This window comes from Mesoplodon densirostris, chromosome 14, assembly GCF_025265405.1.
Source record: "Mesoplodon densirostris isolate mMesDen1 chromosome 14, mMesDen1 primary haplotype, whole genome shotgun sequence".
Lineage (NCBI taxonomy): Eukaryota > Metazoa > Chordata > Mammalia > Artiodactyla > Ziphiidae > Mesoplodon > Mesoplodon densirostris.
The window spans coordinates 42,432,191-42,459,452 of record NC_082674.1 but is presented as its reverse complement, the minus strand read 5'-3'; the positions used below and the strand labels follow the sequence as shown (position 1 = coordinate 42,459,452).

At 34.8% G+C, this 27,262-nt stretch overlaps 1 protein-coding gene across 19 annotated transcripts in view; it reads left to right on the top strand.

The window, feature by feature from the left end:
• NRXN1 (neurexin 1) overlaps positions 1-27,262 on the top strand; it is a 1,137,515-nt gene that overhangs the window by 122,245 nt on the left and 988,008 nt on the right. Inside the window, exon 5 of one of the 19 annotated variants that reach the window (XM_060116668.1) lies at positions 24,689-24,710. The exons of the other annotated variants lie outside the window; for them this stretch is intronic. Coding sequence (XP_059972651.1) covers positions 24,689-24,710 — 22 coding nt within the window. The remainder of the gene's footprint in view (positions 1-24,688; positions 24,711-27,262) is intronic. 19 annotated transcript variants of the gene reach the window in all.

Here is a 27,262-nt window from a genome sequence, read left to right as displayed (position 1 = left end):
CCTCGCATCAACACGTCACTTCAGTGTGTCCTACTTCGCATCAAAAGTTTCCACACTGACTTATTCTTACTTAGGAGATAGCCATTTTAACCTCTTATGTTGCCAAATCTGAAGTTTGGTCCATTTGGAAAATTCAGGTGTAGACTGTTGAATACTTAGGGACTTCAAGGTAGCGTTTCCTAAATGTCAAGACCTAGTATAAAGAGAGTGGGGCTACAGGAAAGCCTAGGCTGAAAGTCACTGGCTTTATTTTATTCTGAGTACTTTGGCCTGGGCACCCTGATTTGTTTCCTTTTTTGAGTCAGATTGCTATTATGAAACAAACTGTATTCTTCAGTTCTGAATTTCACAGAATTATATAAGGCCAATGGATTTCAGGTGATGCATTATGAAGTCTAAGGGTTCTGTGGGTTAAGAGCACAGAGAGGGGAGGACATCAAAGCCTCTGCCCTGAATCCAGTAGGGTACCAAAGCCTTTTATCTGTTTTAATATTGAGCTTTCTTCAGGATTTTGTATAAAGAAAGAGTCTCTTATTTTAAAACGTTTGAAAACTACTACTAGAGGTTATTAATCTCAGGGCTATGGACAGCATTTCAGATCTTTTCCTTTTGAGTTTGTGGATGACATTAAAACACTCCAAGTCCTCTTGCTTCAAAAGAATAGATCATACAAATTCAATTTTACCATAAAAGTACCATGGAGCAATCATTTAGCCCCGTGGTGAGCATCTCTGGCCTTTGCCAGCATAGCTCCCTTATCCTAAGGCCACATTGAGAGGAAAGATTTTTAAGTTTTCACAATTAAATGTGAGACTTTCCACTGAGAGGAGATAGAAGAAAACTTGAGACATTAATTTTTACAAGCAATTAAACATGTTTTCATATATTTTTCTCAATTTCTATTTGTTTCTGTTGCTATTTGTGAACCAAGTTTTATTTTGTGTTATAATCCACAGAATAATTATTTAAAACATCCATAGAGTATATTAGCAGATACTATGACATAGTAGTATATTAAATGTCACCACAAATAAAAACACAAAATACTTCTATCTTTAAAAAAATGCAGCTGCCTCCAAGACAATCAACCCCATGGAAACAGTTATCACTCAAAGCTTTGTTTGAACCAGTTTAATGTCTTTTTATAGTTAGATTGAATTCAACCTCTATATGGTTTAGGTTAAATAGTTGTCATTTGGTCAACAGTGCTAAAGTCAGAGATAGTTAAAATTTAGGTTGGAATCATCTAGGTGGTGAATCCCTAGAGAAGCGAGGAAAAGAAAGAGAAAGAAGGGTCCCCAAACTCATTTCAATATCATATTTGTTTTAGTTTATGTTTTTTTTTTAAGTTACAGCCCTGTCTAAATAAAAATAGCTTTATTCTTATTTATCTTGTTCCTGTAAAATAATATATTTTATTGGGTGGGAATATATACTTAGTATATAAATAATATTATTATAAGTTTCTATTTTTCTCAGCAGCCCCATCTTTTATTCATAAATACTTGTTTATGATTTGTAAAGACACTTCTCCAATTTTACTGTCCTTCCTTATCCTCTTCAAATAATACCAGTAGTTCTGATTGAGGTGAAGTTATAGATTAATACATTGAATCAGTACATTAATTTTCAACTTTAAAAACACTTCCTTATCTGTTATCTTATATACCTCTCTGAGTTCAAGGGGCAACAATATTTGATTCCCTTCGGCAGATGAGAAAACATAACTGAGATGGTAACTTTCCTAAATTATAGGGTGATGGCTAAGTCAGAAATGGATAGTGACCTGAAGTTTCCAGCCTAAGGCCAAGCTACACTATTCATGGGTTTTGAGGGTGGAGGAATACATGGCCAGCACTCCTGAATTATCCTGTGTCTCAGGAGATCAGAAGATGTACTATTTCTCAATAAACCCAGTGCTGTTCCACAAATTTATTAGAAAACAAAATTAACTGATACCGAATTGTTTTGCTGGCACTATTTTCCAAGGTGAGCTAAAATGAGTTCTGATTTGGAGTCATGAAAATCTTTCTTTTATAATATGTGTGTGGATCTAGTACTTAAACATTAATGTCCCACTCCATTTTCTTCCTGAGAAACCCTTGTTTTTGTTCTTATTCCGTTCTAAACTCAAAATATGATTCAGCATCCTTGTGTGTGTGTGTGTGTGTGTGTCTATTTTTACTTCAGTGGTTCTTGTAAGCAAAATGGTTAAATGTTTTGGTATGAATATTGCTAAGAATAAACTCTTTTTCTTTGTCTTGCCCATCTGGTTGAAGAACGTTTCTAGATACTGATGAATGAATTAATGATATTTAAGATTTGTCATGATCTAATAAAGTCTTCCATCTCAGTGGTCAATTGAGGTTATGCTCTTCCACGGGAAAAAAAGAGCATATTCTTATACTTATTTCCTGAATCTAATGGCTCTAACCTGCTTTTTGAGAACCACAACATTTTCCAACTAAGTTCTGGGTTAGTATTGAAGTAAGGAATGCTCTATTCATGGATCTGGGAGTGACAGCATATGAGAGGTCGTTTAATCCCTTAGTGTCTTCTGTTTGCAATGCATATTGCAGTGACAGATGAAAACCTTATGTGAACAGTTTGAAATCCTGAAAGAAGACAGTTTGATGAATATAAATTAGCAATAGTATTGCCATAATTCTCATTTACTAGAGGATATGGGGACTATGGGAAATTTCTTTGGTTTGTTGTGTGATCTGTTTTGGGTTACCTAGTTGTCCAAATTGCATTTTCTTTATAGTGTTCCACTGAACAGTTGTTGAACTTTCCATTTAAGAACATAAAATTTATTCAGAGTTACTTAGTGAAATAGTTTCATGCATGTTAATTTTCTACTAGAACCCCAGGTAAGGAACATGGAAAATCATAATTAGTTCCTTCATCTTTGTTTTCTTTATTGCATATTAATTCATTCAAGACACTCAACTCAAAATTTATGAAACCCCCTCCTATGGGCTCAGGAAAACTGGAAAATAAGCAGAATAAGGTCATGGTAGTTACATTTTAATGGTGGGAAAAAGCATTAAAGAAATAAATAAAATATATAATGTGTCATATGGTGACACATTTTATGGAGAAAAATAAAACAGTGAGTGGGACATGGGAGTACACAGATGAGAAACAGAACTGTAATTTTTATGGAAGTCTGTCAGAGAAGACCCTCATTTGTATGACATTTGAGAAGAGACCTGAAGGGGAGGGGATTCAATATGTGTTCAATCCTTTTGTTTCTTAGGAAAAATGTCTCTTTCCTTTCTACCTCCAGAGATCCTTCCTAATCCATCATCACATCATTCTTACACTATTTTATTCCTCTCAGCTGCTGTAGCTGGTTTCTCTTCTTATGGCTCCCCCTCTCTAGCTTATATGGTGTCATGGATGCCCTTGCTCAGAAATGTACAGTTGTTCCCTATCACCTGTTATATGAATTCCCCCACATTATTATAGTAATTTGTAAGAGCCTTATTTATCCAGTAATTTTATGTGTAATCCTTACTCCTAGCAAGTAGGTTTCTTCACTGTGTCCTGAGTAAACCATGCTCATTTCCAATTTTGTTCTCTTATACCCTCCTTCCCACCTGAAATGCCATCTCTTTTCTAAATATGTGTTTCCCTAAGCCTAGGGTTTGATTAATTGATAGTGACAAATACAGTTTATTATAAAACAAGTAAAACTATTTTAGATCTGATATCCTCAACTGGAAGCTGATCCCAAGTACACAAGTAGGCTTTTACAACTACTGTCCTTAAAGGATGAGTTCCCAGATATTTTCTCTTCCATTGGAGAGTTGGAGGGTGATGGGTTGGAATGAGGTGTAGTGAGGGTTGAGGATTTAGAGAATTGAGATCCATCACGCATTTGCAAATCCAACTTATTCTTGTGAACACTAGTCCCTTAGGCTGACCCCTGTCATTCAAGGGGAAATGGAAGTTCAGAAAGGTTGAGTTCCTTGTCATTGACCATGGAGACATGTTATTTTTTTAATTTGTATTGCCTAGTATTCCCTTTACAACATGCATTTTACTCTAGATTTCCTGATTCTCTGATCAAGTTATGATTAGGCACTTTATTTGCACAAAAAAATTCCCTACGGGTAGCTTTCATGTCTCATCCTTTCAGTCATTATATGTTTTTAAAATACCTCTGTGTGCCTAATATGAGAGTACATCTTCTGTATCTCGCATGACACCTAATACACTGCTATAGTGTGTGTTTAAAACCCTTGCTGATTGCTTTGATGTGGAAGGCTTTAGAAAGCTGACATTTATGCTTCTTAAACTGCAGTTCATATATTTGACTTAATTTGCCAGATATCAAAGCTTCTATAACATCACCTACATGGAGTTATGTCAAGCAAAAATGCTGTAAACAAGAACACAGAAGTGATTTGTGTGGTCTCCTGTCACCTTTTTTCCTCAGCCTTTCTACAGATTTCTTTAATACATCCTGCAAAATATTAGAAAAAACAAGCTCAGCATATCTTCAAAGAGGACTTTGGTATAATTTCTACCTTTTTCTTTTTTAAAGGTTTTTTTTGTATTTTTGTTTTTGTTTTTTTTCTTCTTTGGTAATATTTTTATTTTACAGGGCTAACCTTACACAGAAATATAAACTCCGGGGAAGCAGGACCCACATCTAATACTGGCAGGGAAAGGAGTAAATAAGGCCTTGAAATGAGGCAGAGGAGAGCCTTGGGATTTAAGTAAACACAGTATAGTATTGATACAAAGGCACACCTTTTAAGACCCCTCCCACCTTACTTTGTTTACCACTGTAAAAGCATTTAATGTTGTTGCTGGGATCAGTTTTATCTAAGAAGAATTTTCAATTGTACTGCATCAGAGATTCCAGTGATGAGCACTTCTGAAATTACGGTGGAATCCTACTAATTCAGATTATTGATGTGGAGATTTGCTGCAGATGCTTGAATTTTGTGGGCTTAGAAGTATGTGAAAAATCAGGATTAAAAGTCAACCGACTGCTTCAGAATATGGTTCATTTGTTTTGGTGACTGTAGTTTAATTTTAATTATTTATGTCTCTGCTGAATAGTCCTTTGGCAAATGCTCCACAGAAAATACATCATCACCTTTTTTTTCAGGTGTGTCTGCATTCAGAATTCTTAACTCCCTGACAGGTGTTTCTTTGAGTCATCTATATTAAGAAATAACTTTCAGTCTGTCTACAAGAATCCGAAATTTGCTTTCCAAAATGGATACCATATTTGAAATCCAGTATGACTCCTTACACATTTAATATGCTGAACTGAAAGCTTTCATAGAGATCTGTTTTTTTGTTTTGTCTTGTAGGCATAAGAAAAGTAAACAATTTACTCTTTAAACTATATTTTGCTATTAATATCCTCCATCAATATAAAATGCATTTTATATTTATTTAAACATATTTAAATATACTTTCAAAGCGTTAGTTTCTGGAGAATAACTTATAAATGTGTTCTTTATAATAAGCAATTAATTTTATAAGTAAATTAACCCTTTTAAATAAGTGGGAATCACAGTTTTTAAATGATTTATTGATAATTTCATAGAACATTGTACCAAAATTAATCACAGGAAGAACACAATGTCCTTTACCATTTATTTCCTCACACTCTAGGGACATACGCATCTGTTTTATTTGCCATTTCATAAAAATGTATTATAGTTCTTGGAAACCAAATATAGTATAGGATCACCTAAAAAAAGCTTTTGAAAAGTATTCCCTTTTCAGAATTAGAGAGATGAGGCACTCCCCCTCTTCTCTCATACATCATTTGAAAAATGTTCCAGATAGAAGCCATAATTACCTGTATTTAAAAATGAAACTAATTAAAATCTTCGTGAGTTACATTGAAAGCAGTAAGAAAGTGCTCTAAGTCTCTGTAAGGGCCAGTGTCCCAAGAGGAAATGAGCTCATATATAGCATAGAAAAATAAAAGAGAATAAGTTTAATGTGAAAGGATCTTCCAATGAGAAATAGAAAGACTGACATAAAGTTACTGAAACATTTGACTGGATAAGACCAAAACTAACCAACTTAACAGGAGGACTTTTTCTTCAAACTCAACAAGATTTCTATACCTAAGGCAAGTCAAGTAATATTTGGAAATTATTGTGTGATCTTTCAAATCTAAACTAAACATGTCCAGTAATTTTCTAGTCAGAAGCTGGTAAAAGGTATACTCTTGCCTGCTTATCCAACCCATTGTGATCCTTTGTTATTACAGTTGTTTTTGTTTTTGCTTGCATCAGTGTTATGAAGGAACAATTTATATATAATAAATGGCACCCATTTAAAGTATACAATTTGATGAATTTTGACAGTTGTACACTTATAAAACCATATTATCATCAAGATACAGAGCATTTCCATTACTTCCAAAAAATTATTTGTGCTCCTTTGTATAGTCCATTCCTCTGTATCCCCCTGGACCCAGGAAACCACGTATCTACTTTTTGTCACTATAGATTAATATTCATTTTACATAAATGGAATCACATAGTATGTGCTCTTTGTGTGAGGTTTCTTTTACTCTGCATAATGAATTTGATTCATTCATGTGTTTATCATATCAAGTTTACTACTTTTTATTGCTGAGTAGTAACAAACCTCATTTTATATGTATGTTTTATTTCTTTACCTAAATCATATTTTTATTAATATTAATGGCTGCATTTTAAATTCTGTATATTCTCTAAGTACCTAGAACAATCCTTTGTACATAGTTGAGATTGTTTGGTTGATTCATCTATGTGAAAATAGATGTTGGAAAGGAGTTTTAGAATGATCCTGGTATTAGTGATATTTATTTTTGGAGAAAATGTTTGTGTTGGAAGTAGCAAAGTACGAGATAATTAACTCAGCAGTTACAACATGCTTGTTACAATACAAAGTTGTTTGGATGCATTGTCTCTTTTATCTTTATAACCAATCCTATGTGGTGTTCACACTTGTATGCTGCTTTAGTAGATGAAACAGGGATTAAGGAACTTGACATTGAGTACACAAGCTGATAAGCCGTAGAGATGCTGGACTCCGAAGACACTGCTCTTAACCATGGTACCCCATTTCAATCAGAAAAAAGAAAAGTTGTTCCATCTTCCTCCTCTGCTCAAAACACAGCAATTTCTCCTCATTTCTTTCTAATTTAAACTGAACGCCCATACTGTAGCTACAGAGCACATGTTATTTGTTTCCAAGTGAATTCTCAGGACTCCTGCTCTCTCTGTCCTGCACAGTGGCCTCTGTGCTGTTCCTCAGGCACATGACCCATGCTGTCATCCCAAGGTCTTGACTTTAGCACCCCTTTCACCAACCTCAGTACACTTGCTTGACTCACTCACATCTTTCGAGTCTTTGCTCAGATTTTACCTCGCTGAGGTCTACTCTGAACCTTTCTTTTAAATATTGCACCCCTCTACCCCTCACCTCCTGCCCTCCCAGTCCCTTCTACCCTTAAGTTTTCCCTTTATTTTCTCCATAGCACCTCCTATTTTCTCACATATACATGAATTACTCATTTTATTAAGTTTAATAAGTGTTGCCTGTCTCTGCAGAATATAATCCCCACAAGAACAGGTATCTTTGCTGGTGTTGTTACCTGATTTATCCCAAATATCTGAATAATGTTGTCTTAGTTCAGGCTGCTATAACGATTACCATAGACTGGGTGACTTAACAAACAAACATCCGTCTCTCACATTTCTGGAGTTGAGATAGTCCAAGATCAAGATGCTGACAGATTTGATGTCTGGTGAGGATCCACTTTCTGGTTTGCAGGTGGTAATCTTCTCATTGTTTCTTCACTGCAGAGAGAGAGCAAACTCTCTTGTCTCTTCTTATAAGGCCACTAATGCCATTCATGAGGATTCCACCTCACGATCTAATCACCTCCCGGAGGCCCCACCTCCTAATACATTGGGGATTAGCATTCACATATATGAATTTTGAGAGGATGCAAACATTTGGTCCATAATAAGTGCCTTACACATAATAAGTTCCCAATAAAAGTGTTTACGATATGAGCTGGGATATTTTTGGTCTTCTTCTCCTACCAACTAATTTTTCTTCTCAGAAGAAATGGCATTAAGCAATAGTGGGATGACTTAGGGACAAGGTGAAAGAATATAAACATTGATATCCAGCTCTATAAGAGGAGTCAGTGAAGAATAAGAAATAGCTTCTCACTCTAATACCCTCTATAGTCTTTTATCTCCTTTATATCTTATTAGTTCATAATACAGTGATTTCCTGGATTGCTTCTTAGAACTAGAAGGACCTGGAGGACTTTTGCAATAACTTGGTCCAAAAGTCCTAACTTTGGGACTTTGGAGAGTTGTGGACCAAATGCATTTCACATGGGTTTTGAATTTGAATGGCTTTAGATGAAACTTCCTATCAAAGCAGTCTTTTGTCTTAATCCACTCTGACTTATTCATTTTGGTGTCTGACCCAGAACATTGTCAAGTAGATTGCCTCTAATACAACATCGTTATTTTAGGGAAGAGAAACTAGATAAATGAAGCATGTTGCCTACAATGAAATGATGATTTAGAGCCATTTCCCCAGAATGAAAAAAATTCAGTATTGTTGAAGCACTTAGCAATCAGTTAGAGAAAAGATTAAATAGAAAATATTATCATTCTGCCCTTTTAAATCACCTTTTTATTGAATTCCTTGCTTAACACCCATAAAATGGCTCATTGTTTGTGGTCATTTAGGCTCAGATAAGGTGTGCCTTCTTTCAGCATCATAAATTTCTCTTAAATGATCTGCGAGGAGAAGATCATTTAAGAGAAGCTTCCATTAAACTTGGTGAAGGGAAAAGTGAATGAATCATTTGTTATTTACTCTTGTGGTAGTTCATTTGTAGTGGGAACCCTATTCAAAGTCAAAATATTTATTTACGGGCTTTTCATGTTATTTTCTTTAAAAGCAGTAGGGATTACATTTGATGTACGTGTGGGGATAGGAGTAACATGAAGGAATAATAGTATCATTTCATATTTCTAGGAAGAATATAATCTTGGGGGAAGGCCAAGAAACTTTTGTCTCCTAGTCAGAAAAGTATCAGATTGCTATTTTGAGCCATATTGGCATATAATTTATCCCTTTAAACAAAACTTCCACTGCCAAATTTTATTTCAATTAACTTAAAAATTTAAAACAGCCTTTCTCAAATGATATCCTCTTCTAGTTGATTGAATAGGAGAAAATATCCTTTTTGGTAATACTTTAGTGCCGAGGTAATTGCTATATGTTAATATAACCACATAGGGAGTCCACCATTATATTAGCAGTTATTTTTACATTACTCTTTATGGACAGTGATGGTAGATATTTTTCATGTTCAACGAGCCTTAGAGACTATAAACTATATACAGTAAAATGTTGCCCATGGTATTCCAACCATTTCTGTGTGTACAGAAAATATTAATTAAATGTTTCTGCTTCTGTGAAAAACACGTGGAAAATAGGAAGTTCCACATGAATAATCAGGGTGAAATCTTGAACTGTTCTTCCAATTGACTTTAATTCTGCTGAAAGTAAAGAACGATTACTGACAATCTCCCCAATTTCATTTGTCAAACTCTGAGAATGAGTCAAGATTTTAATAAATTAAGTGTTGGAAAATCCCCAAGGATGTATAAAGTACCATGGAAATCCTCATTAACAAATTAAAGTACTTTTGTTTACCAAAAATCATTCTACTTTTGTGAATGTATACTCGGACTTACATTTATGTTACTATAATTATAATGCTTTCCTACATACTCAAGAATGATGCTATCAATTCAATAAAAATAAAAATCACATGGTAAAGATTTGTCCTACACTAACATTTTATTTATATGACATGGGGTCATCTCAGATTTAAGAAAAGCTTCTAAGAAGTATCTTCTGGTCTTTTAATAAGTAAACAATTTAGATGAGACAACTAAACCAAATCCTGTATCAAACCCTATTAAAAAATGTTCTAGTGAGGTTGCCTTCTATACTGAGGGTCTCAAAAAAATTTTACACAAATGTCAAATGTTTTATTATGAGAAAGCCCCTTTTAGTATTCAAGTAGAACAGATTTAGCAAAATGTTTGTCTTTTTGGCATTGGTCAAACTGTCAATACATGAAAGAGTTTCAATAATGCATTAATCTACTCTAAATTAATAGATATTTACACGTACATCTATAAGCATATGTGTGTCACTTGAGTCCTCCAGGGGACAGATGCTCGGATGTAGTTAGGGCTACAAAAAGCTGTTGAGGAGTAACAACTGTGAAAGATAAATTAGGAAAGGAACAGGATGAGTGGTAGGGGCCTGTAAACACAATACAGATCTGATTCTCAGCCAACTCTGTGGAGTGCTCTGGAGCAAAGATGGCTCATTAGAGGAGTTCCTAGGTAGGTAGAAATGGCCAGGCCCCAATAGCCCGCCACCCTATGAATGCTTAGTCATTGGCTAGGGGCTGCCCAGGAGAGCATGGCCTCAGCAGATCCTGAAAATGCTCATTGTTGGGGGTTGTCAGCTAACTGTACTTCTTGCAGCTGAATAGTATGTTGTAGAAAGGGACACTGCATGACATATGGTGACTGGCACACCTTCATAGCTGTTCCAATATGAAATAAGTTTACATGCATACGTTTATGAGTAAATATATCTATGTATGCAATGTCATGTATGTTTAAATACAGAATGTTCATCTAATTCCCAGTAATACCTTAGATCCAATAGATCTTTAAAATTCATAGATTTTTCTCAATAATTTAAGAATTACATTTCAAGATAATGTTTTTTAAAGATTTTATCTTTTAAAAAATTTATTTATTTATGTATTTATTTTTGCCTGCATTGGGTCTTTGTTGCTGTGAGCAGGCTTTCTCTAGTTGTGATGAGCAGGGGCTACTCTTCGTTGTGGTGCGCAGGCTTCTCATTGCAGTGGCTTCTCTTGTTGCGGAGCACGGGCTCTAGGCGCATGGGCTTCAGTAGTTGTGGCACGCAGGCTCAGTAGTTGTGGTGCACGGGCTTAGTTGCTCCACAGCATGTGGGATCCTCCAGGACCAGGGCTCAAACCCATGTCCCCTGCATTGGCAGGCAGATTCCTAACCACTGCGCCACTAGGGAAGTACCTCAAGATAATTTTGAAAGATCAAAAAATTGCAACTATCAAGCTAAGGCTGTATTATGGGAAGTTCAGACTGATTAGGTGGCTCTTTCTCTGGTTAACTATAAACACTGTTGCCTTTGTAAGGTCACCAAGTAAATTCTGCACCAATGTATATTATTTTTGAATAGGAAAAAAAACATCCTTAGTTGTGAGGGATTAATGAATTGGGATGCATAATGCAAAGAACTTGATATTATCCAACCTTAGGAGACAGTGAACTCTTGTTCCCAGTAACTGAGTAAAGGCAGATTGCTATAAGAAGCAGTGCAACTTCTATCAATAATTATTCCTGATATTATATTTCCATTTTTAAGATTTCTTCACCTAGTGAAGTATGCCTAATTATTGCCATGTTCTGTGTCAAGGCCTTTTCACCTGCTGTTCTTTCTGCATGTTCTGCCCTCAGATATTGATGATACAAACTTCCATGCCTCACTGTAATCTCTGTTCCAATGTCATCTCTCCATCCAATCTGAAACAGCAGCCCTTAACACTGTCTTCTTCTCTGCTTTAAAAAAAAGGAATAGTTATCCCTATGTGACACTATTAAACAGCTATTTATTTTTTGTGTATCCCAATAAAATTGCATGCTCTGTAAGGGCAGAGATCTTGTTAGTATTGTATGCTCTTGTACCCCCAGCCTCTGTAATAGTTAGTGTAAGGTATATATGGTAGGCAGTCAAAAAATATTCATTGAATGCATGAATGGATAGATGATGAATGATTGAGGAAACTAATGAATATGTTGAGTGGTCTTTGCCCACCCTCCCCCCCTCAAAAATATAATTGTCCCTGTGTAAAAGCAAGAGTTTACCCATATCTGGCTTTATGGTATATTGATATATTCCCAGTTCAGGAGAAACTTAGCTATCATGTGGGAAAATGGATTTTTTTTCCCCAGTAATATACTTACTTTAGCAAGATAAGTTAGAGAAAAAATGTTTCTTTAGCCTTGGTATGTAATTTTATGAAAGCAGCAATCTGTTTTAACCAGCCATTGCTTCAAATAATGACTAGTTAATTTACAGAATTTTTTCCCTCTTCTTATAAGCATTTGAGAGTCTTTCAAACAGTATAATTCTCTGCAAGGTCAACAAGAGTCTCACAGTCTTCTGTCAACTTGCATAATCAGATTTTTTTAATGTATTTATAAATAAACAGACTATTCCATTTATATCCACTAGGAAGTGAAGAAAGGACAGACAGATGTGGCCTTTTCCACTGACCTGCTGTCCTGTGCTTTATAGTCAGTCTGGTGATCAGGAAGCATCCCATCAATAAGGCTAAAATTAGTATTGATTTCAACTTGCCATCTTTCTCTTTCTTCTCTCTCTGCAGTAGCAATATAGGAGATACTCTTTTCTCCATGTCATCATATCATGGCCCACTTGGCCTAGTTCTTACTTTATGATTGAATGATAGAAGTATAGATCTGTCAGTACAGTAGTCACAGTCATACTCATGTAAACTGACCAAATGTTGGATATATTTGATCTCAACTTTGAGATATGGGTGTATTAAATACCATTAAAGAGTAGCTAAAGACAAGAATGGTCTGATGGATGTACTAACAATTCACATATTTTTCATCATCTAAGTTAAACTTTGAAATAAATAAGTTTCCTCAAATAGCCACCATTTAAATAAGAAAGTCAGTTTCAATCCTCCTGTTTAATCTTAATATTTCACTATATGGCATAAATAATAGTCTTATATACTACATTATATTTAGTGTTTGGTTCCTAAATGGTAAAGGTAATGTCCTTTCCAAGTTCTATGAACTACAGTGGTACAAAATTTTTCTTTTAAGGCTAGAGATTCACTCACTTTACCACCTTTGCAATGGATTCAATTAGTGATATTATGATATTGCTGGCCTGTACATCTCTCTACATAACTAAAACAGAGAGCAAAAAAATCTCTTTAAAATTAGATAACACATAAGTAAGCATTATATTTACAAGTTCAGGACCCTGTCCCGTGCAAACATTTGTGTTTGAATAAAAAATAGGTGGCCTCTCAGTGCAGTAATAGGGCCCCTTGAAAAGAGTACACAGAAACAGAAATTATACTGAGTTTTGTGCTCTATTGGTTTTAGAGGACATTGGTGTATTGAGAATGCTAGTCTGATTTGAGTATTTTAAGTAATTTGAATGATTTCTAATAATATGGCATTGTTAACTAAATTATAAAGCAGATTAATGACTAACTTTGTAACCAGGTGTCCTCATGATCTGATTTATTGAATAGTCTGTAAATTGAAGTCAAAACTGTTCAGATCTTTTGAAATATATTTGGAAATATCTTAATTAGGGTACATGCTGTTCAGAATTTGGTTTTGCATATAATTTGCTTAGCCAAATCTATGAAATGTGAGGTCAATTTGAAGTTCTTGGTGTTCTTCGTTGGAGGGAAAGTCTAAATTCATGAAGTTTTGGGGTGCCAGGGGGAAATAGGAAAATAATTGGTATATTGAGGCCGACTTAAGTTTATAATCAAAAGCAAACATTAGTGTAGAAGGTCACATTGATTTATTCTTATCCATAGATGTCCTCATGTCCTTTAAAGAGAGGACAGTTACCCCTGTAATTTTTTCTTTTTTTTCTTTATCAGCTCCTAAATTCTCACTTCCACTAAATGCACCCATATATGCTTAAAATGTGTTCTTTATTTGAAGACAAATGGCCAAGACATAATTGTAGAGTGGGGCATGGGCCGTGTCTTGGAGCTTCTGGCTTTAACAGAACCTGGGATAGATGTGTCTGAGCTTAACTCAGGGGTTCAGAGGTCTGTTAAGTCAACACAGTGGGGGCAGAGAACCTTTCCAAAGAGTTGAGGCTTGTAGATCCCCAGGTGACTGCAGTGTGAGGAGGGTGAGGAGAATGGAGAACAGAGCGGGTGTATCTTAGGAGTGCTGCAAAGTCAGCTCTTCACACTGAACAACGGAGACTTGGAGTGGGGCCTGAGGGTGATGTACCTTTAGCGCAGTTCTTTCAGTGTTTCCGTCACATCAGCATCCTGCTGAGGAGGGTCTCATTTAAAACTCACACTTCCCCTGGATTATTGCCATTTTATTGATGAAGAAAGGCTTATTTGGCTAAAATAGACCAGGTTAGTAAACGGTAGATCAGATATTCCAGATCTGTCTGGCTCCCAAATTCAGTACCTCTACATATGTACATTTGGGGTTTCTTTCCTTCCCCACCCCTTAGTAGGGCTGGCGGGTGGTGTGGGAAAGCTCTCTAGGCTTTTTTTTCTTCCCCAAAGACATCAGAATATACATAAGTTTGGTATTTCTTCCTGGGGGTTTTCCCCATAAGTAAATCTGGATAAGTAGGCTTGAAGATGAATGGCTTGTGACCTGTATTTCTGGTTCATTTTAGCTGGAAGAGTATTTAAGCTTTATTACATAGGCTGCATTCCCAGATGACCTGGGGCAAGATGGCTAACCTCTCCAAGGCAGTCTCCTCTGTGAAAAGGAGATACATAAAGTGAGAAGCTAAGCAAAGTACCTACCCTTCAATGACACTATGTAGTGTTCTTTGCCTTGAGAGAAGGAGGACTTCTGGTTAGTTCTAAGTCCAATGAGTTCCCTCCTTGCCTCTGGATGGCATTATTGCAAAAATAGACCTGGAGCTCAGGTGGCCTTTGAGGGTACTTTTTCTCCCTTTTCAGTAAGGGTGGCTTTTTAAATTGCAGATATCATTCCAGAGGAAGAGATAATTTAAAACTTAGTGTTAACTACCTACTTATATTACTTGCTAAGATCTTGAGCTTGTTTTATGTTGGTATAAACTGGTGAAGTTGGTGATGTTCTCTCTGTCTACTGGATGGAGAGATTCTGAGCTGACTTGCCCAAGCTAGTGCTGTGTCTAGAAAGCCTTAGATTGAAATCTGGTCTCCTCATTTTGAGTTCTGTTTGCCATAATGGGGGTTAGGTGAAAAGGGTCCAGAGCTAGAATGGGGCACATATGTGGAAGATAGAGACCTGGATGGGAGAGGAAGCCAGATGCCAAGTCAGACTTCACTCATTTGCAAACTTTATTAAAAACCTGCTCTCACTCAGTCATTTCATAAGTGGTCTTTGTAGGTTTCTGGCCCCGGTTCAGCCTGTTCCATAAAAATCGGAGATGCTTGGTTTTATCCGTAGTTCCAAAAGTCATTTTGATGGCATTTTTGACTGCAGTACAGGGAACTAACCCCACTGGGCCTGGGTTGACCCTCTGTAAAATTCATCAGTTCACACAGGGTCTGGTGTTAGTCACTTGTTGGAGCCATTGCTGTCACTGGCATTTGGCTTGAAGATATCTCCTTGCTCAAGTTCAAGTTCCTTTCGTGTTTAAACAACATAAGTTTAAAAAAGATAGTGGGTTACTACCTTTGTAAGTACTGAAAGGGTCTTAGGCAAATGCAGGCAGTCTAGCCTTTAATATGGTATTGGAGAATTTCCCCCCAAAAAGGAAAGAAACAAAAGGAAAGGTTTTTGTTTTGTTTTGTTTGTTTGTCTTTGTGAAAACACTTCGTGTGTTAAGAAAAGATAGGTTTGGGCCTCCCTGGTGGCGCAGTGGTTGAGAGTCCGCCTGCCGATGCAGGGGATACGGGTTCGTGCCCCGATCTGGGAGGATCCCATGTGCCGCGGAGCGGCTGGGCCCGTGAGCCATGGCCGCTGGGCCTGCGCATCCGGAGCCTGTGCTCCGCAACGGGAGAGGCCACGACAGTGAGAGGCCCGCGTACCGCAAAAAGAAAAAAAAAAAAAAAGAAAAGATAGGTTTTTAGTGAGGGTTGAAGTTTGAAGCATTTTTAGTCTGGAAACCCTCGTGTGTGTGTGTGTGTGTGTGTGTGTGTGTGTGTGTGTGTGTTTGGATGGCTGGGTGTTATGAGTTCTGATTTCTGCAATTAAAATCCTTCTGTGGAAGATGTGGTCATTTAAAAATACAAATGTGTATTGTCATTCTGCAGCCTTTCCTATTGCCCAACATTTACTGAACACAGTAAACAGCCAAGCATTCCATTTATTAGAGGCTACTGATAGGGAAAGGTGATACAAAGATGAATCACATAATCTTTCAAGGAGTTTCTAGCCTAATAGAATTGTATTATTAGACAGTTTGAAGCATGTAATCCCAGGTAATCAGATTGAGGCACAGTGCCATTGCCTTAGGAGTTAATAGGCTCCATATCTGGCTTTTCTTTTTTGTCTAACAAAGTCTTTTTCTGTCGTATGTGGTGATCCTTACTCTCTTAAATCTTTAAGTTGCTTGGAAAGATTCTTGGATCTGGAGAGACTGGGTATAGGGCCATATAAGAAAAATGCACTCATTTGATATCGTTTTCAGGGGTGTAAGGTCAGGTAGGAATTTTTACCTAGAAAAAAATGTAAGGCAGATTCCTAATTTGTCATAAAATGGATCCCTTCTTCGCCCAGAGTTCTGGAAAGCTGTGATTTTAGGCACCATGGACCAATAGGATTTTCTTTCTCCTTTGAGCACAGGTTTTGTGGCTTTTGTTATTTTGTCAGAACATTTTTTGGCCTGTGTGTACTAGAGAAGTTACCAAATTTTGGTGAGAACAGATATTCCTCATAAAGTTGAGATCTGTACGTTTAAGAAGAAATTTGATTATTTATGCTTGGTTCTGTGTCTCTCCCCTTTTCTATCACTCTTCATTCCTTCCATTGATAAAGCTAAATATATAGAAACAAGCATTGACAGCCACACAAATACTTAGGTTAAGTGCTTTTAAACCGATAGTACAGTATGAAAGAAACTTCTTGGCAATTTTCTGTTTTACAGAATTAATTAGAACTGACCTGTGGGGGATTTATATCCAACCACCTTTCAGAATCCCTTTTCCTCAACTCTTGCCCACACTCCTAGCACAAAGTGAGGAACACAGTAGATTCTTAATAAATGCTTGTTGAATGTTGCATTCTGCATCTTCCTGAAATAACAGAACTGTCAATAATTATTTAACAGTAAAATGTTTTAAAAACTTATTTGGAAATTAAGATGTAAGAGATTAATGCACCAAAAGCAAATCTCATCTCTTAATTGCTTAAAATTGATTATTTCAAGTAATCTTTAATTGAAACTTCTGAAGGCTGGAATTTTAAAACTATACCCTTTGTTCAGACCAGCCTCTGAGAACAAGATCAGTTAAGGCAATTACGATAGCATTAAATTTTTGATGAAAAGTTGGCATTTTCTGTATATTAAGATTAGATGTTAGCTACTGAAGTTTCTGGGGGTAGGACTTAACTAAAGCTTCCAACATTAATAATACAAAGCTGTTATGAATTTGCAATAAAATTTTCTTGGACATTTTTTCCACTGAGGCGAAAGAGTCCATGTAGCCATGCCTCAAAGCCAGTTTACTCACCTAGTACTTCCTTAATAATCCATTGGTAGTTGTGAAGCAGTTTAACATTTAAGTTTAATGTTTTTCACTAGTTTTCTGATTTATAAATACTAATTTCTTGGAAAATTTGAAAATTTCCAGAAAGTAAAAAATTCAGTATCTTGTTTTCCCACTCTACAGAGCTAACTGCAGTTAAATGTTTGGTGCATTTTCCTCCAGTCTTTTTTTTCAATGTATAAATATTAAAATTATTTCATAGTTGAGATCATGCTGCATATATGGTACTGTATCTTGCTTTTTTCATTTTTTAACATCGTGAGCAGTTTTCCCATGGCATTAAAACTGTCTGAAAAATTGAAAGCATTTTGGTTCTTGGTGTGACACGTGTATCTCTGTAATTGGTTTGATTTAGTGTGCTTTACTTCAATAAAAGTTCAGTATTACAATTAAAAAATAATAATGATGGCCTCCTATTTTTTTGGGAAATAACAGTTTATTTTTAATTTTTTAATTTTTGTTTTATACAGTATTGGATTATAGTAGATTAACAATGTTGTGTTAGTTTCAGGTGTATAGCAAAGTGATTCACTTATACATTTATCTATTCTTTTTCAAAAATTTTTCCCATTTAGGTTATTACAGAATATTGAGCAGAGTTCCCTGTGCTATATAGTAGGTCCTTGTTGGTTATCTGTTTTAAATATAGCAGTGTGCACATGTCAATCCCAAACTCCCAGTCTATCCCTCCTCCCCACCCTTCCCCCTGGTAACCATAAGTTTGTTCTCTAAGTCTGTGAGTCTATTTCTGTTTTGTAAATGAGTTCGTTCGTATCTTTTTTTTGATTCCACATATATGTGATATCGCATGATATTTGTCTTTCTGTCTGACTTACTTCACTTAGTATGATAATCTCTAGGTCCATCCACGTTGCTGCAAATGGTGTTATTTCATTCTTTTTAATGGCTGAGTAATATTCCATTGTATATATGTACCACATCTTCTTTATCCATTCCTCTGTCGATGGCCATTTAGGTTGCTTCCATGTCTTGGTTATTGTAAACAGTGATGCAGTGAACATTGGGGTGCATGTACTCTTTTGAACCATGTTACCTCCAGATATATGCCCAGGACTTGGATTGCTGGATCATAGGGTAGCTCTATTTTTAGTATTTTAAGGAACATCCATACTGTTCTCCATAGTGGCTGTACCAATTTACATTTCCACCAACAGTGTAGGAGGGCTCCCTTTTCCTCACACCCTCTCCAGCATTAATTGTTTATAGACTTTTTGATGATGGCTATTCTGACTGGTGTGAGGTGATATCTCATTGTAGTTTTGATTTGCTTTTCTCTAATAATTAGCGATGTTGAGCATCTTTTCATGTGCTTCTTGGCCATCTATATGTCTTCTTTGGAGAAATGTTTATTTAAGTCTTCTGCCTATTTTTTGTTTTTTTGATATTGAGCTACATGAGCTGTTTGTAAATTTTGGAGATTAATCTCTTATCAGTCACATCATTTGCAAATATTTTAAACAGCCTCTTATATTAATGTGAAACCTTGAGGTGATAACATGAGCAAAGAAGTACTAAGAAGTTATTAATATGTAGTATTATAAAGATATTTTAAATACTTATAAATTGGATTTATTCCAAAAATATTACATCTTTAGAAAAAGTGCCTTTTTATTGGCTATTGGAAAGCAGCTTATAGAAAAGACTTAAATGTTTAAGAAGGAATAACTTGGTATAATATTTTGTAAAATACTGTATTTTCCTAAGTGTATATTATATATTGTATCCAGTTTTGTTTATGAACATTTTTTAAAGGTGATAAGTATAAAGTTTTTCACAGTATATATATTTTCCACAATTTGCCTAAAATGTAATATTAGAACATAAATCAGTGATGCAACCAAAGTTTTATTCTATATTTAAGTGAAAAGTTGTTACCTGTAGGAAGGTTTTTAGCTCTATCATATAAATTATATTGTACTTCATTCAAATATATACAGCAACTACATAAATACATTTCACTGGTAAAATTACATTTATTTATTTCTGAAAAGAATGCACAAGCTGCATCACATTCTTTTCTTATTTTGAATCTGAGGTTAAAAAAATAAAATTGGAAAGCAGCTACTGCCAGAAATTGTTTTTAATTTGTTTTAATGGAAGACTGCTTTTAATTTGCTTGAACTTAAATATTTATTGAGCATTTGCTATGTGTGTAGAAGTCAGTGACAGGTGGAGTAGGAATCACTGAAGAAAGGAAAACATAGTTACTGTCTTTAAATAACTGAACATATTAATATAAAAGAGTGTATTTAAAAATACAGGAACACAGTGCTTTGGACGTTCTGAAGGGCTTAGAGAACACTTCCATTCTGAGGGGCCGTTCAAAAGACTTCTGAAAGAGGGCACATCTGATATGAGCCGATTTGAAATCTTGGTATGGTTTTAAATACAGAGTAGTTGAAGAGACTTAGTTTACAACACTAAAATTCTGTATCTTCACATTTCCAGAGTGATCCTTTTTTACTAGAAGAACGAAAGATGATCAAGTTGTATCTAAATGCAATGAAAATCTTAGCTGCTGTGCTAAGATTAAACTTTGTTTTCTAGGCTATAATAGTCTGATTTGTCAAGTAGAATACCAATTAGGTATATTATAATCTGATATTTTCAAACAACAAGGAATCGTTTCCATGTTGTGACAATCCTAAGAAGATACTAAAACAGGAAAGCAAATTCTTAAAACAGGTGGTTATCAAATCCATCAGGTCAAGAAGAAGCCATTTCTTAATCAGAGATAGTATGTAAGTAGTGATTTGTGCTAATTATCATGTGAAAGTTAGAGTTAAGCCACAGAATTAAAATTGAGTACCTGTGTTATTGTTCTGATTTTGTGTGATCATTGAGAGTACATTGTTAGGGCAATTAGGAATCTGCTGTTGTCAAAACAGAATTTGTTATTAAATGCAAGGAATATTATACTTTTTTTGAAGCTGATAATGGATTACACTTATTGTACTTCAAGATTTCTGCAGAAAGAGAGAAAGAGGGTGGAGGAAGAGGGAGGGAGGAGGGAGAGAGAAAAGAAAGGAAGGAGAGAAGGAGGGAACTTATGTCTAATGTGTTAACTCTCTCAGTTACTTGATTAATTTTATAGCCTTCCCTCCCGCTTTGCGTTTCTTTCTGTTCTAATCCCTCCCACATCCACCCCTTTCTTTACCATTCTCAGTGCCATCAGAGCCCTGGGCTGGGCTGTTCTTTCTTCTCAGTACTGACTGGCATGAGACCTCTACCAAAGTAGAATCAGAAAAAGTCCTGAATTTCTGCCTCCTCTGACCAAATCTCATGGACTTCCTTTTCTTCTTATCTGTGCGTGTACTCTGTTTGGGTCTTGACCATCTCCCCTCTTTCCCTTTTACAATTTCTAAAGGTTTTACTTTTTTAATGTTTGGGAGTCATATTCATACCATTTTTCTGGAAGTGCTATAATTCAAGAAAAAGTTGAGTCAGTTTTGACTTTGTGAGGAGTAAATAAATAGAGGAGAGCATAAGGTAGTGTTTTGAGTGCCTTTCTAGATTCATTCTGACAATTTTTCAAGAGTGCTCTCTGTTTCCTCCCGGACACCTCGGCCATCATTCTTGTCTTGAAGGATTGAGAAAACAGATACTATTTCTCAGTGCAGGGTTGGTTACCAATGGAAAACTTAGTGGCTGAATAAAAGTTTAAAACACACCGGTTATATGTTACTGGGCCTTTTCTACTTTTTTCCCTTAAAAGGGATGCTCTTGTTTTGTTTTGTTTTCCCTACAGGAAAAATAAAGAGTTAATTATTTTACAATTTGGTGTGAATTTTGGCAAGAACTAGAGTCCAGGTAAATAATTTGAGGTTAAAGTAAAAGCTGTGCTTTCTGACAGAGCCCCTTGAGTCTATTCCTTAAACATGGAAACACCTTCATATGCATACCAGTGACTAAGTCTCATCTTTCCCCTCACCATGAACATAGTGCATGAGCATGGATGAAACACAATGGCAAAATTAAATATATGGCAGCTATTGACAGTTATGAAGAAATGTATGTCAAATTGCAAGCTCAGTATATCAAAAGGTGTATGTCTGAACAAAATTCTGATATTTTAATTCATGGATATCAAGAGGCTAAAGTCAAGCTGTCAAACGTTTGCAACATTTTTCCAAAGCTTCTTGTGTTTAAGACATCTACCCCACTCTGAGAATTGTATCATCAGTTATTGAGTTTTTAGGGCAGGAGAATATTTCTGAAGCTTTTAACTATTCTGAGTATTTACAAATCCTGTTAGCTTTCTCAGTAAAATGGTATTCAGTAGCCTATTATATATCTGAAACTGATATTCTTGTAAAAATGTTTAAGTGCTTGGTTTTTATATAGAGCTAGGCAATCCAAGAGGATAAAAGTAGACCATAGTACTCTACTGAATCAATTAGAGGGAAGATGCAAGAATTTTCTTTTCCAACACCAGAACTCTAGTTAAATTGGAGTTGGTCAGATCTCTTTGGGATGCTAAAAAATATAAATTTGAATAAAATGAGACTTAGTCACATTTATTTTTAGATAATTTTATTAATTTTGCAAGAAAAATATATTATGACAAGTGATTATTACCACTAACTGTAATAAGTACGCATTAAAACCCCTGTTTTCTATTATATATCTGTCATAGTCCTCATTCTAGTTTTAGCATATGCTGAAAATTCTTTTAGGTTCACTTGACTAATTTTTTTTCCTTGGTAAAGACACACGAAGGCCAATGATGTCCATATTAGAGGAGCGCATGTTTGTGAATTGATGACTGAGATAATGATGCTAATGTATTTCTTTGGATACTTTAGAACTTAGGTTCTCCAAAGGATAATGTACGTATTCTTAGAGACAAAAAGAACAAAATAAAAACTGTCCTTAAAGGATGTTTAAAACTTGCCAGGCAGAATATGAGCAAATGTCTCATGACTGTTCAGTGGGCTTACTGTTTCTTAGATGGACATATTGTCTGTTTCACACAAACACTCCCACCCAACCACCCAAGTGACTATTGATAGAAAATGGAGTTTAATAATGTAATTTGTTTCCAAGCAGAGATAACTTCGCTTGAGCCTTCAAAGTCCTATTCATAATTTTTCCTTTGTTTGTAATTTTCTATATCTCAAGCCTTATGAGATTTTTGTCTGATTTTTCTCTGTATAATAATTGTGTGCATAATAATTTTTTCTTATTTTTTTTAAATTAGAAGCATTTATTTAAATAGAAACTAGGGTATTATGACAAATAAAATAAAACATTTGGGGCTCAGAATTTTCCAGAGCTCTTTTAAAACCACCATTTTATCACCTTCTAAAAGAAGCCATTAGATGAAAATTTGACAATATATGTTCAAGAATATTAAGGAAATGACTACCTTTATTTTCCTAACAACTCTCTCCCTTTTATTCTTCTCATTTATATGTGCTTTTCCCTTTATTCTGAGTACAAATTATCTAGCCATTCATAAAAATGTTTGGGTAAATACCTATATATGTGATTTCACATTAAGTCAGCAGTATATGTTTGCTACATTCCCAGTAGACTACTTAAAAGGAAGCACAAAAATGGTTTTAGTAGTCTATAAAATGATCAAATAAAAATCTGTGTATTAGTTAAAACCAAACCAGATCTTATTCCAAAACAAATTACAGAGTTCTTTATACTTAGTATGTGGGTTAAATTCCATACTAAAATATTCCAGATATTTTATGTTTTATTTCCCCTCTTAAAGAGTTATTTGAGGAGAGACAGTTATCTAAAATGCACTTATAACACCAGTCAATCTCTCTGTGCTAAACTAAATGGTGTAGACAAAGGATACACACACACACAGACACACACAGACACATGAGTCAGACCTCTGTATCCATGGGTTCTGCATCCACAGATTCAATCAATTGGATCAAAAAAATTTGAAAAAAGTAAAATTCTAGAGTTTTAAAAAGCAGAACTTGAATTTGCTTCACACTGGCAACTGTTTACATAGCACTTACATTGCATTAGGTGTTATAAGTAATCAAGGTGATGTAAAATTTATGGGATGATGTGCATATATTATATGCAAATGCCATGCCATTTTATATAAAGAACATCCACTGATTTTGATATCTGTGGGAGGGGTCCTGGAACCAATCCCTAGCAGATACTTAGGGATGACTGTATATATGTATATGTGTGTGCATGTGTGTGTGTATATCAACAATATACAGAATTATTTACAATTTATAATTTATACCTTATGGCCAAAAAGATATTCATAAACTATTCCAAAAGTTCTTAATATAGATTTTTTTCCCAATCTCATCATCAGAAATATCTAAATGGAATAAAATCTATTTGCTTTCACATTGAGGCCATTGTGGGAATTGTTAATGATACTGCTGGTTTCAGCAGGTATGTTCTTCAAGTCTCCTGGGAGAACTTTATTTTCATATTTTCACTCAGTTATGTCAGAGTTTTGTATGCTTTGAGACCAAGGAGATTTTTTTTTTTGGAAGGTTTCATTATGGGGTCATCATAGCACTTTGATTAGTTTTCTTTAGTCTAGCATAAAATTGTTGAAAATAAACATAAAGAATTGTTGATGTTTTTAATTATGTTTAAGAATATCAACAAAGTTGGCATCACTTGTATTATTTTTTGTAATTTATGGCTAGTAAGCTTAACTGTTTAAACACCTCATTTTAATTTTAAACGTGTGTATTTAAGAAATAACTTTCTTGACCGGTAATAAATGAGCCATTGGTTATAGTTAATAATGTCTATGTATTAGGATGTCATAGCAGATCACAAAGGATAGTACATACTGTCACATCCAGGATGATAGATTTTATAAAACTGTGTTGCATAAAGATGAGCCCTTTTGTGCTACCTTGCAAGATTGCTATAGTTACAGAGTGTTGATTTATGGGAATTTAACTTTTGGTAGTAATATTCGTTACTGAACCCAGTCTCATTTTATATTTTTCTTAAATCTCCTCTTTGAAAATAACCTTTGTAACAGGTTCTGAATAATTTTTTATGATCTTTCTCTTTCTTTTTTCCAATAAATTATTTTGAATAAAACAGAGAACAAAAACATTGAGCATATGTTTTCCTTCCAGACACTTAATATTAGACAGACTTTTTGCTCCCCAACCAATTGTTGTTTTTCACTTTATAGAAAAAAACCTAGTATTAGTATTATATATATATATATATTTTTAAAAAACAATATGTTCTCAGCTGGTAAACTCTATTTAATAGATACTATTAAAATCCATGGGTTTCTGTTATTCAATTTAGTTTAAGTCAGGATTGTAAGTATCTGTGAACAATAGGTTTCAGACTGTCATAGAGTTTCAAGTTTCCATGAGCTATTGCCACATTTTCATTGAAAGATAATGTGATTGTGAAAAACATATTTCAGATTCACCTCCTACAAGGCTACAGTGCCAAATATTGGAGCTCCAAGGAATGAATACATATTCTCCAGCAATATGCCAGTTTCTACTCTCTGTGTAAAAGGAAATAGGAAAGGTACTCCCCACATTCAAGGTATTTGTAGTTCTTTTGGGAGAGAAGAGCAAACTTCTGTCTTTTCTGGATATCTAACTGAACGGTGCTAGTAATCGTATCAGAATATTCATATATTTTACATAGTATTATAACTTCATGTTATTACCTACAGCACAGTAAATTCCTCACTGGTAGGATTATGTTTTCCTCATCTTCATATCTTTTTGTTATGTCTGGCTAGGTTCCTTATATTTAGAAGTGTTCAAAAGAACCTCAACAAATAATTCAAAAACCAATGAACCTTATAAGAGATCGAGTGTCTACACACAACAAAATATTATAGTTACGATTGATAATAGCTAACATATGTTGAGGGAAATACTCTATCTGCATAGATACTTTCAATAATTATGATATCAAATGTGATAAAAAGTAAAATAAAGAAGTGACATAAGCAAAAAGGAATAGGCAGCTTCAAGCTTTCATCACTCCACAATAACATCAAAATGAGAATAAAGTGTCAGAACCAAATTTTTCAGAACTCTGGAAAAGTCAGATGTTTACAGCAACCTAGTGAATGCTGAATTACAACATAAGAACATCAATGAATGTAATATACCATGTTAATAGAACCAAGGAATAAAACAAAACAAAACAAAACATGGTCATCTTGATGCAGAAAACGCTTTTGACAAAACCCAACATTTTTTCATGACAAAAACATACAAAAAAAAAAAACTATGAAAAGAAGGGAACTTCAACATGATAAGAGGCATTTACAAAAAAAATCTCACCCTACATTATACTCTGGTGAAAAACTAAAATTTTTGCACCTAAGATCAGGAAAAGACAGGATGCCCGTTTTCACTACGCTATTCATTGCTGCACCAGAGAAATCAGACAGGAAAAAGAAAGGAAATCCAAATTGGAAAGAGAAAGTAAAATTATCTCTATATATGACATGTATATATGCATGTATATATATGTATGTATGTATATGTGTGTGTGTGTGTGTATATATATAATCCCAAAGAATCCACAAGAAAGCTGCTAAAGCTAATAAATGAATTCACCAAAGTTGCAGGGTACAAGTTCAACACACAAAAATCAGTTTTGTTTCTATACACCTGCAATGAACAATCCAAAAATGAAATTACAAAAGCTATTCCATTTACAATAGCATCTAAAAGAATAGAAATAAATTTAACCAAGGAGGCGAAAGACTTGTACATTGAAAACAACAGAACATTGCTGAAAGAAATTAAAGACCTAAATAATTGGAAAGGTGTCTTGTATTCTTGGGTAGGAAGACTTAATCTCACAGATTCAATGGAATCTTTGCCAAAATTCCAGTAGCCTTTTTTTTTGGTAGAAATGGAAAAGCCTATCCTCAAATTCCTATGGAATTTTATGAGACCATGAATGGCCAAAATAATCTTGGAAGAGAAGAACAAAATAAAGAAAACTTATACATTTCAATTTTAAAACTTATTACAAAGCTACAGTAATTAAAGCAGTGTGGTACTGGCATAAGTGTATACATATGTGTGGTACTGGCATAAGGATATACATATAAACTGATGAAATAGAATTGAAAATCTAGAAATAAACCTATACATTTCTGGTCAATTGATTTTGAAAAGCATGCTGGGATCATTTGATGGGGAAAGAATAATTTCCTTGACAAATGGTGCTAAGACAATTGAATTTCCACATGCAAAAGAATGAAGTTAAATCCCTTTCTTACACTATATACAAAAATTAATCCAAGATAAATCAATGACCTAAATATAAAAGCTAAAAACATAAACTTTTAGAAGAAAATATAGGGGTAAATTTTTATGACCTTGGATTTGGTGATGAATTATTAGTTATGACTCCAAAAGTACAAGCAACAGAAGAAAAAATAGGTAAATTGGACTTTATCAATATTAAAACTTTTGTGCGTCACAGGACCTTATCAAGAAATTGACAGTAGTGGTTTCCAGAGTCTGGAATGGGGATGGGTACAATGGGTGAAGATGGTCAAAAGGTACAAACTTCCAGTTATAAGATAAATAAGTTCTGGGGATGTATGTACGACATGGGGACTATCAAGACTATATCATATATTTGAAAGTTGCTAAGAAAGTAGATTTTAAAAGT